This window comes from Charadrius vociferus, unplaced genomic scaffold (assembly GCF_000708025.1).
Source record: "Charadrius vociferus isolate BGI_N301 unplaced genomic scaffold, ASM70802v2 scaffold115, whole genome shotgun sequence".
In the NCBI taxonomy this organism is placed as follows: Eukaryota; Metazoa; Chordata; class Aves; order Charadriiformes; family Charadriidae; genus Charadrius; species Charadrius vociferus.
This window is the reverse complement of record NW_009648636.1, coordinates 1,710,420-1,720,897: the sequence shown is the minus strand read 5'-3', so window position 1 is coordinate 1,720,897 and position 10,478 is coordinate 1,710,420. Positions and strand designations below refer to the sequence as shown.

The window sequence follows — 10,478 nt, the reverse complement described above, 5'->3', positions numbered from 1 at the left end:
GCTACTGCTGGTCCCACCGTGTGCGAGCCGAGCTAACCGCATTTCCCCCCCCTCCTCTTCTCCTTCCTCTTCTCTTCTTCCCCCTTCCCTCCCTCTTGTCTTTGCAGCAAATGGAGCTGCTTCTGGTGAATAAGCTGAAATGGAATCTGGCTGCAATGACCCCCCACGATTTCATTGAACATTTCCTTACTAAAATGCCTCTGGCAGAGGACACCAAGCAGATCATCCGTAAACATGCTCAGACTTTTGTGGCTCTGTGCGCTACAGGTATGAGCCCTGCACGTTAAGCAAAGCGTGTTGCTCTCCCCTACACGCACCTAACCCCGGGCTTGTAAAGCTTCCCGTAGCTGTGGTCTACCGCCAGCTCCCAGAGCTGCGGGGAGGTAGTTTAAACCCCGATTATTGCCCCTTGTTGTTTGCAGAAGGTGGATTACTTTGCAGAGGTAAGTTCTTTTTTTCAGAAGATATTTTGCTTCCGAGTTGAGTTACGTGGTGGTGTTCAGGGAGGGAGAAGTACCCCCCCGCCCCCTTCTTTGTAGCTTAGCCGTGGATGGTACGATTTCTTCACCCCTCTGCACCGGGGTTCACGTGGGGGCTGCAAAAGGCCGACTGCCCCTACGGGGAATCCCTCCCCGCGTGGATTCATTCTTGAGACAGTTTGGAAAGGCGGAAGGGAGGTTTCGCTTGTGTGAATAGCTCCGCGTGGGGGGTTTTAAAACTTCCCTCTTCAAGTTGCCTCTTCCCCCCACTCCCCCCCCTCTCCTTCTCCTCCTCCTCCTCCCCGCTCCTCGGTGGCTGGTGGATTGGAGGAGGGCCACGCGGCGCCGAGGCTTTCCTGGCACGGGACCCAGCCGCTGCCATCTGCACCCTTCGGACCACGTGCTGCGCCGAAGCCATGTGCGGGGCCGGCCTCCAAAGACGCCGACTGTTGGCCGGCCCAGGTTTGCAAAGGCCTGATCTTTGGTTTCAAGGGCACCGTGCGCGCGCGAGCGAGCGCTGGTTCTTTTGAAGTTCCATGTTTGCATGTGGACTGTGTGTGTATGCATTTGTACATGTACCGGCTTTACCCGCTGAACCCTAACGAGTGGGAAGGAGAAAAAAAAAAAAAAAAAGGTTGTAGAAGAGTCTTTCTGTTCTCCAGATCTCGCTGTTCCCACAGGACAGAGTGGAGGAGCAGGGACAAAAGAAGCTCTAGAGGGAAGATACTCTTTAAACAAAATGTGTTCAGCGCGTTTTTAGTATGGCGAGACCGATCCGGGGATGGCAAAAGAATAAGGAAGAAAAAGCAGCCAAAGCAAATGTTCTTTTGCAGTAGCATGTAAAGAGGAATGCCAGACGCTCCGTTGACACTGATAAAAACTTAGTGTAAAGGAGATCCAGTGCTTTAGTAAATGTTAATATTCAGGAGCAGTTGTGCTAAAAAAAAAAAGAGATCAAGCCTGCATTTCGACTTGAGAAGAGGTATCCACGCTTGAAAACCTCAGTGGGATGTGTGTGGTCAATGGCACAAATTAATGTTGTGTAGCTTATTTTCCAGAGATGGATTTGGTAAAAAGATTGAAGAAAGATTGCAGGCGCTTAGAAGAAGAAAAATTTATTTGACAGAATCTGCCTTACTGCAAGGCCTAAAGATAGAACAACCAAGCCATAAAAGAGAAACTTATAAATACCGGCATTGCTCTTCATCTTGGGCCGAACGTCAGCATAACGGGTAGCTCATAAATTAGATTGCCTGGAATAACGCTCGGTGTTCGGAGCGCTACAACCTTCAAACAGCCTTCAAACTACCTGCAGCAACATTTTGGGAAAATCAGCCGTAACCCTCCATGCCAGATTCTACTGAGATAAGGCTGCTGCGACTCCGAATGCGTGATTTGCTAAGTTTGACGCTTCCTCGGCTGTTAGCTAAAAAGAACGGCTCCCGGGCCTCCCCGTTGGATATGGGGATGTTTAACCTAGGTTGTTGTGTTGGCAATGACAGGGATGAAAACAAGAGTAGTTCAAAGGTTGGAGACTTGCTAAGAGTCCAGTACTTTGATCTACTGTCGGTGTTGTTATGTTTCTTTTAGGAAGCACATCCAGAGCCTTTATTTAACACTGCTACACACCACAGCTGGAGAATGGATCAGTAAATGAGAACCATGTTCTGGGAGTTTTACTTAGCTTTTAAAAAAACCAGTGCTGAGCTCACCAGAATTGGGGCCCTCTTCAGCTCCCTACTGAAGTTGGGAATATTGCCTGGGGAAAGAGCGCTCAGGAAGGCTGCCACTAGGCTCTGTATTTTTATTGTTATTTTTGGATGTCAGGATTTTCTCTACCTCTTGCTTTCCTCATGACTCCTTTGTTGGCTAGTGAAGATCACATGTGGCTTAAGTAGCATCTGGACTTTGCTTTGCTGTTGCTGGGTTGTGTTGTATTTCCCCTTGCCAAAATGAACCTAGATGGACTGCAAACGCGTTGTGCTGCCTGGATGCTGTGGGGCCCAATCCAAAGTCCACTGGAAACACTGACACTCACTTAAGTGGCCTCAGGGGCAAGTGCAGCATATCCTTTGCTTGAGGTACAGCCCGTGTCCTTTACTGCAAAGGAGGGTCTCCTAAGAAGAGACGGCAAAATAACGCTTTGCTTAGAAAATAAAATCTCCGCCAGTTGGCTTAACAAGGTGAAGGCTGTGGAAGTGTTTGTAGATGAGCGTGCGTGTGTTTGCTCCAGAAAGAGAAGGTTACGCTGCAAGGTGAAGTTGAGGGGAATTCCTTCTAAGCTCCCTCCTCAGTCGGCTGGCTAGTAGAAGTGGAGTTATTTGATTTGGTTTAAGTTTTGAAAAATCCATTTTCACCAAAGGATGTCTTTGTGCTGTGGTAGGTTCGGGAGAAAAGGCAAAAAAAAAAAGTAAAATACAGCAAGCAAAAAAAATTACCAGGGGTTGTTTGAAGTTAACACATAATTGAGCTTAATGAATGGGGCTTTGGCATGGCCGAGCAAGGCAGGGAGAGCTCAAAAGGAAGCAGGCCTCTTTTGGCCCAAGTTAAGACCAGTGTTGAGGGAGAACTGCAGCTCTATACAAGCATAACAATGAATAGCAACAAATATTGGAGCTTCAGCATTTCATTATGTTCCTCTGGTTATCAAAACATACCAGGCTCCTTTTATATTATTATTATTGCTATTATTATTATTGTTGCTTTCCTCCTCGATGGAGAAAGAAAGATCCCCCTTTGAAACAAGCGTGTTACAATTCTCCTATTCTGTGGCCTTTATAAAATTGGAAGTCTCAAGGTATGTGACCAGTTGGAACCTGTTGCATCTTGCAGCAAGTGATTTATGTTCGCAGTTTTGATTTGCCTCAATGAAAAGATTTTCATTCATAGCCCCCAGCTCTCCAGACGGATGGAATTGCTGCTCCATTTAAAAAGGAAAAGGGGTGACTCGCCTTGTTAGGAATTTTTTTTAAAGCGCTGCAGCGCCTATATGCCTGCTTTGTCCTCCCTTCAGGGTGGCTGGCATTCTTCTCTCTCCTCCCCCTCCTCTCTCTCTCTCTCTCTCTCTTTTTAACAACGCTGAAGTTGTTTATTCTTTTTGGATGAAGTCTCAGATAGGCTACTGGGGATGTGTGCTTCAATTGATGGGGCCCCCTACCCCATTGTGGCTGTGTCAGGTCTAATTCATCTCACCGAAGCCCCCTTGTTCCTGAGCGCTCAATAGCGCAAGATGAGGCGATGGAGGCTGACAATGATGCCACACTCTTCACTTGGGGGCATCCAATTACAGGCGAGAGGGGCCCCCTGATTAATATGCTGAAATTAGTGGCCTCTGCCACAAATAATTCCTTGTTGAGTTGCAACAAAAAGGCAGTCCATGCTGCTTGTCTGGAGTGGTTATAGGGACAGACACAAACTGGTCATTTAAACTTCATTATCACTTTTCCACCTTGGAAAGAATGAGGGTGTGACTATGAATTCATGTTCTTGTTTACTGCTCCATTTAAAAGAAGAACGCAAATATTAATCCCAAACGTGATCCTGTCGGGCCAGACTCATTAAACTGACACATTTTGGTCATGTTCTGTTTGTGGAGCTCAGTAAATAGTGGCGCGAACGCGCTGCCACCGTACCCTCTCTGGGCAACCCAATCTTGGTGGAGTTCGTGCTTGCCTACTGAAATCCCTCATGCCTGAAGTCTACCTGCAACTGTCTGTCAGTGTTTCAGTGAGGGGACTGGCTTTGGAATGTTTATAGTGCCAATAAGCAGTTTGGACTACTTTGAATTTTGGGAATGACACAAGCTTGCTAGAAGGTGGGTGTATTTATGTATCTGCCCGGAAATGGGCAGATTAGGAAAAAGGGATAAACTAAAATTTATTTTAAGCCTGGTAACATAAACGAGATGACTGTAGATCAGGCTTGCCTTTTCGCTGGCAGTGCGTCACAAAAGTTTGGCCACAATTCATCGTATCAGTTTAATGTTGAAGGTTCATAGAACGATGGGCAAAATGCCCCTTTGAAGGTGGGTATTGGTCTGGGCTACAATGGAGTGTCGGAGGTATATGAATAGATTCAGAGAGCAGGCTTTCCTAGAGTCCCAAAGTCTTTAGTTTCACTGGTAAAACATTTACACAAAAGTTATTTTATCATAATAAAGTAGATGCATGATTTAATACTTAAACTGTTCCACTGAGCCCTCTAAGCTGTCCATTCCTTTGATTTCATTCAAGGGTTTGACAGATGGTTTATATTTTTTCAACCCAGAGGAAGTTGTATTCTGATAAAAGCTGAAGGAATGTATCTCAGGTTCTTGTGTATAATGTGGCATTTCCCTTTCTTCCTCACAAAATTAGACCTTTACTTGTGCCACTTACTTCCTTTGTTTCTGATTCTCCTCCAAGGTGTACACTGCCGCGGATCAAACGCATTCCTGTTCAGCAGAAAGAGCCTTAGCATTAAAATGTGGATTATTTTATTATTAAAACAACAAACCAAAAAAACATACCCAAAACAGGCTAAGTGGCAGAGATAGCCCCTGAAGGAATCATGGGAGTGGCTTTGTGGAGAGACCTACAGCAATGCAGTCTGGAAGGGGGCCCAGCCTCTTGTCAGCATGGTGTCACATCAGAATGTAACTGATTGTCCGCCAATTCTTGGGACCCCCGTCACTTAGTTATGCCACATTTACATTAAATCCCTGTTGCCAGGATGGATGGCAGCCACTGACAAGAGACTAGGTTGAGACAAAGCATTTTTAAGATGAAACCTTAATTTAAATATGGATTATCTGCCTCCTGACAGGGTTAAGCGGTCTTTCTCCTTCTTTCTTTTTGTTGATGTTGTTGTTCATTAAAGCTATATTCCTCTGAATGTCCGCGCGAAGGTTTCTGCTTTAAAGGGCCTGCAGGCTCCTTATTGGGATTGCACCTAGGATCTGATCATGCGAAACGCTTAAGAATGCGAACAGGTTTTCTCAGATGCATAGCGCCATTGACCCCAGTGGCATTATTCACATGAGCAAAGTATTTTAACATTCGAAGAATGGGGGCCCTGCTTATGATAAAAATACCTCGGAGTGATGAATGGCCTCCCAGGCGCAGCGCTAGGAAGGGCTGCTCGCTCAAGTACAGTTGCTCATGTGGATAAGCGTTTACAGGTTTGGACCTGTAGCACTTTAGAGCAGGAGGCACCTTTCTGCTCACCGTTTTCCCTACCTTTTCGGATGCAATAGTTGGCAGCTGAAGCCATGCTAGTAGAAGAGCGTATGTGTATGGGCAGGCTTCTCCTAAAGCAATCATTTCAGTCTTTTTTTTTTTTTTTTCTCTCTCTTCTTTCTTCATACAGATATTAAATTTATTTCAAACCCACCTTCCATGATCGCAGCTGGCAGTGTGGTAGCAGCTGTGCAAGGCCTGCATCTGGGGAACACTAACACTTTCCTCTCCTATCAATGCCTCACACATTTCCTATCACAAGTTATCAAATGTGATCCGGTAAGTGACTCTTTCTCTCGGTTGATCTCCTGCCTTAGAGTTTAAGAATGAATGCCTGCTTACTGCATAGTAGCTAATCTGACAGTAAATCTTGATAAAAGTCAAACCTCCGAGTGGGGTTTTTGAACGTGTTCGCTTGTGTCCGTCATAGTTATTTAGCTGTCATTATATCCATTAATAATCGGTGATTACGCTGCTGCAGCATGCTGATAGGAATGCCACATCCAGCTCTGATGTTTGTAAGAGAGGCGTATCTGACAAAGCAAAGGAAACCCCGCATCGATTTAGGACACTGCAGAGGCTGTGTTTGGTTGTAGGTAATTAAACCAGGAGTCAATGTAAAACAAAACTTTGAAAATAAGACGAGGAAACAGTTACCGAGACCTCGTGGTATCTCTGACCTTATCTTTGACCATTCTCGAGGCCTTTTATTGTGCCAAGTGGTGTGAAAAAGCCCTTCTTAAAAGAGTTCTAATGATCTAATTTGGTTTATTACGTGCTAGACCTGCACAGTAGCTGGTATTGAATTCCTTTTCGGAACAAATGCTTGTCCCACGACTTTCTGACAAGGTAGATGGTCCTCACAGGACTCTCATTTTGCCCTGCAGCTTCCAGGAGATGCACATCAGTAACTAGTGAGCAATAAAGCTTTCATGAGTGAATGGGCCAGGAAGGGAGCCTACAAGGAAGACCTAAAGTCAATGATCCATGTCATAATGGTGTGTGAAGTTGGGGCAGAGTTGAGCTTTGTTTTGTAACAATGTGGAAGACCAATAAATAGATGCTTTAAAAAGGTTCTTGTGAGGTCTCCAAGCGCTGGACAATGACTCAAATAAAGACAACGCTGTGGTTAGTGGCAGAATCTTTGAGATGCTGTTAAATTATTTTACATGTTAATAATTTAAATACATAGAGAACTGTACTAGTCCAGACACTGCAAAACTACGTTTGCATAATTGGACTTTGTTGACAGGATTGAGCGATTTCTGGAAGGATGAATGCATCATTAATTAATTATTCACAAAAGAATATTTTACTTTTGATAGACTATGTGAAACAATTGCTGACAAATATGATATCTCAGCTTATTATTTTGATTACCGTAACAATGCCTCAGTATTGAGCACGCTACTTTTGCCATTTATATTAGTGCAGCTAAAGTAATACGGACCCAGTGCTGAAATGTTAAATACTATAAGAACTTCAAATGCTGAAATAAAACGCTGCTCTGTTTGGTATGTACGTGTAAGGCCTTTAGTCAGTTTGTGAACAATGTAGATATTTCAGTGTATAGTTGGCCGCTCTCCAGGGAGAGATATTTGAAGCAGGTACTGAGGAAAAATACTAGGCTCGCTATCTGCTCTGACAGTATCTGATTCAAACAAAAACATTATTTAATCATTCCCGATACAAAGCATTGAAGTAGATTCTCTCACATCTTTGAGAACAACAGCATGTCCTTACATGACTTGACTTAGTTGAGGACAGAGCTCTTTTAAAAGAAAAGAAAGTAGTTTTAACAAGACGGAGAATCCTTGCTTATTTCTTTTGTATTATCCAGAGTCATTGCAAGGCCATAATCTGTTTAACCTGAACACGAGAGGTTTAAAAGGGAGTAACTCCCCTCCAGGTTTCGTTGGTAAATATATTCATGTGTTAAGAGCAGCTAGAGTTAGACGTGAGGTTTTTGTAGAGGTTGCTACAGAAAATAAGCATCATAGAATTATACCTATGTATATGTACACTGTTGGGTTTGTAATGGTGTAAGGGAACAGCATTTTTCACTACTATTAATTTGAGTAGAGAAAACTGCTTGGCTTCATACGTAGCACGATTCCTCCACAGAGAGAAATTCCCGTAAGACCTGCCTATGTAATCATCAAATGCTGTTCCTCTTAGCTTATTTCATTAGCAGGTATATGAAGTTTGTTACGCCACAGTGATGGTTCCCCTTGTCAGACAGCACAAATGAATACGCTTTATATTGGATTGTCGTGAAATATTAAGAGCGTGCATTATAACATGGCTAACATTCTCCCTGATTATCTATTAGCTAGAGCAGCTGGTCTGTTGGATTTCAGGTTATATAATTACACTTTTTTACCTTTAGTCTCAAAGAAAGCTGAATCTGAAGTAAAATGAATAACACCTGATTGGAATTCCTTTATGGTTCATGTTTACGTTGGTAGGAGTCCAATTTCCCATTTTGCCTTTGATCAGGGGTAATTAGAAGTCAGATAATCACAATTAGAAGTCTTGGGCTGTCTTCCATCATTCTATTCTTGACCCCATCATCCAAACAGATTGAATTTTACCTGACATTCATTTCCAGGCCAGAAATTTGCTAAACTAGATTAGATTGGGTTTCCATGCTGTCTGTTAGTACATTGGAATTTGTCTCCTGCCTGCCCCTACTCAGAGGCACCTTCAAACATGTGCTTGTTATCCAGAACGGGTCAGGCAGTAACAAAGGATTTCCAAGCAGTTTCTTTTTTGTTGTTGTTTGTTTCCTTTAGTATCTGACCCTGGAGTCTGATCATGTCTACTGTGTGTGTTAAAGGTATTTGACCACATCAGTTAAGCTAGCAAGTCTTTTTTTTTTTTTTTTTTTTCCACTGAGGAGCTTAATTAATCCAGGAAGGGTTTATGACCTTGAACAAACTGTGGGCATTGAAAATTTGGGTAGTGAAGCAGAAAAGTTGTTGGGAGAAGTTATCAGAGTAATGCACAAGTTTTGTGTTTGCTTTTCAGTGTTGAGAAGTACCGAGAAGGGAAAAAGCTTTGTTGAGGTTGTTATATTTTGCAGTTATTTTTGCTAGCTCTAATACATTCCTGCAGACAAACTATTCATCTAATAGTCATCTGAATAAGAAGTGATTTGAACAAAAATGCCTAAAACATTACAAAAATATTGTTCGTTTAACTGTAACTTAAGACATAGTCTGTTCGTAATAAATTGTAAAGATTATTATGTTTTAAAAACACAGAGTTACAACATGCTGTACTCGGAGAATCTCACAGGAAAAAAAAATTATGTGGTCAAAAATTACCTTTAAATTAATAGTCCTATGTAATTATTCATGACTGGACTCCAGAGGGAGAAGAATAGGTATTTATAGAAATTCTTTTGAATGGTTTTAGTTTTCAGAGCTCAAACATGAGCAATATGCAAATAGTAGGATTAAAAAAAAAAACAACACAAAACCCCCCACCAAAGCCAAAAGAAAGAAAGAAAAAAAAAAAGCAAACAGGGTTCACTTTGCTCTGAAAATAAATGGGCTTTCAGTTTGGAACCATGCAGATGCTACCTTGTTAAAACAGAATTACCCTCAGAAGTGCCTGGATTTGTAAAACCGAAAATACCTAAACCTGTATTCATGTACTACTCTTCAGTACATCTAATTCCAAGCGTGACTGAGGTACGTGGTACAGGACATGCGAGTAGAAGCCCTACAGTCAGGATTGATCCGTCATATCTCGAGACGGGGTGAAAGGACTTCATAGAGACCTTATTGTGAAGGCCAGAGGTATGCAGGAGCCAAAGGCATGATGACTTTAGGATATGAGGCGTTTCTTTTTGTCATTTAAAACGCTGTGTGTCTCTGTCAAGAGGAAATATTACACTAGGGTTTAAACCAGAAAAGGTCATAGGTTATGTGTTTTCAGTGAGCTGTAACTGATGGTCTGATCTGCTTAGAGGTAGGATTAACCTCCCTCTCTCTCAGAAAGGACTTGCAGAGAATTGTTTGCTTGGGTTTCTAATCTTATTTTACCCCAAATGCCATGTGCCCTTATTGGTGGCAGAGGAGATTCTTGTGGTAGTGGAATCAGTGAAAAGCTGGTAGATCACACAAGAAGCCTCTGAATGAAGGCAGAATTGAAACTGGGAAATAAAGAAAACAGCAGGCAGGTCACCCTCTCAGGAAAACAACATTCATTCTCAGTCATGCACATCCTAACACTTTTGATGGCAATTTATCATGGAAGACTGGGTTCACCGCAAGGGCTAACACATGTCATAGGTTAAATCAGAAAAGGCAATACTGAAAGGAAACTTCAAAGTCCTTAATACACAGAGTTAAATATGTTGGGGGAAAGCTTACGATGTTTGTTATAAAGATATGAGTAAACAGCATGCTGGAGGAATTTTGGCAAAACGTAGTGTGATTGTTTTGCCTATTTAAGGCACCATTTGTGTCGTTGCAATGGCTCTGAAGAATACAACCATAACTTGCAGAAAGTGGAACAGGTTGAGTTAACAGGCCTTCAGTTCTAATTGCTGCGGATCGATATGTAGAATTAGATATATCTACTTGTGGTATGGTTTAATGCCTGGGGGGAAGTTACCTTTCCCCACCGGAGACGTGATCCCACTTGGAGCTTTATGCTTTTAATTCACAACAAAGCCTGTGCAAGAGGCAAGGTCCTCGTGCTCTCCAGAACACTGACGGTAGGATTGTGTGCGCGTTCAGCTACGAGAAAGTGATTTTGAAGCAAGGGAAAG

General features: G+C 42.8%; 1 protein-coding gene across 1 annotated transcript in view; it reads left to right on the top strand.

Annotated features, from left to right (window-relative positions):
* CCND1 (cyclin D1) overlaps positions 1–10,478 on the top strand; it is a 15,121-nt gene that overhangs the window by 2,853 nt on the left and 1,790 nt on the right. The window contains exons 3-4 of the mRNA XM_009886250.1: positions 108–267; positions 5,826–5,974. Of these exons, the coding sequence (XP_009884552.1) occupies positions 108–267; positions 5,826–5,974 (309 nt within the window). The remainder of the gene's footprint in view (positions 1–107; positions 268–5,825; positions 5,975–10,478) is intronic.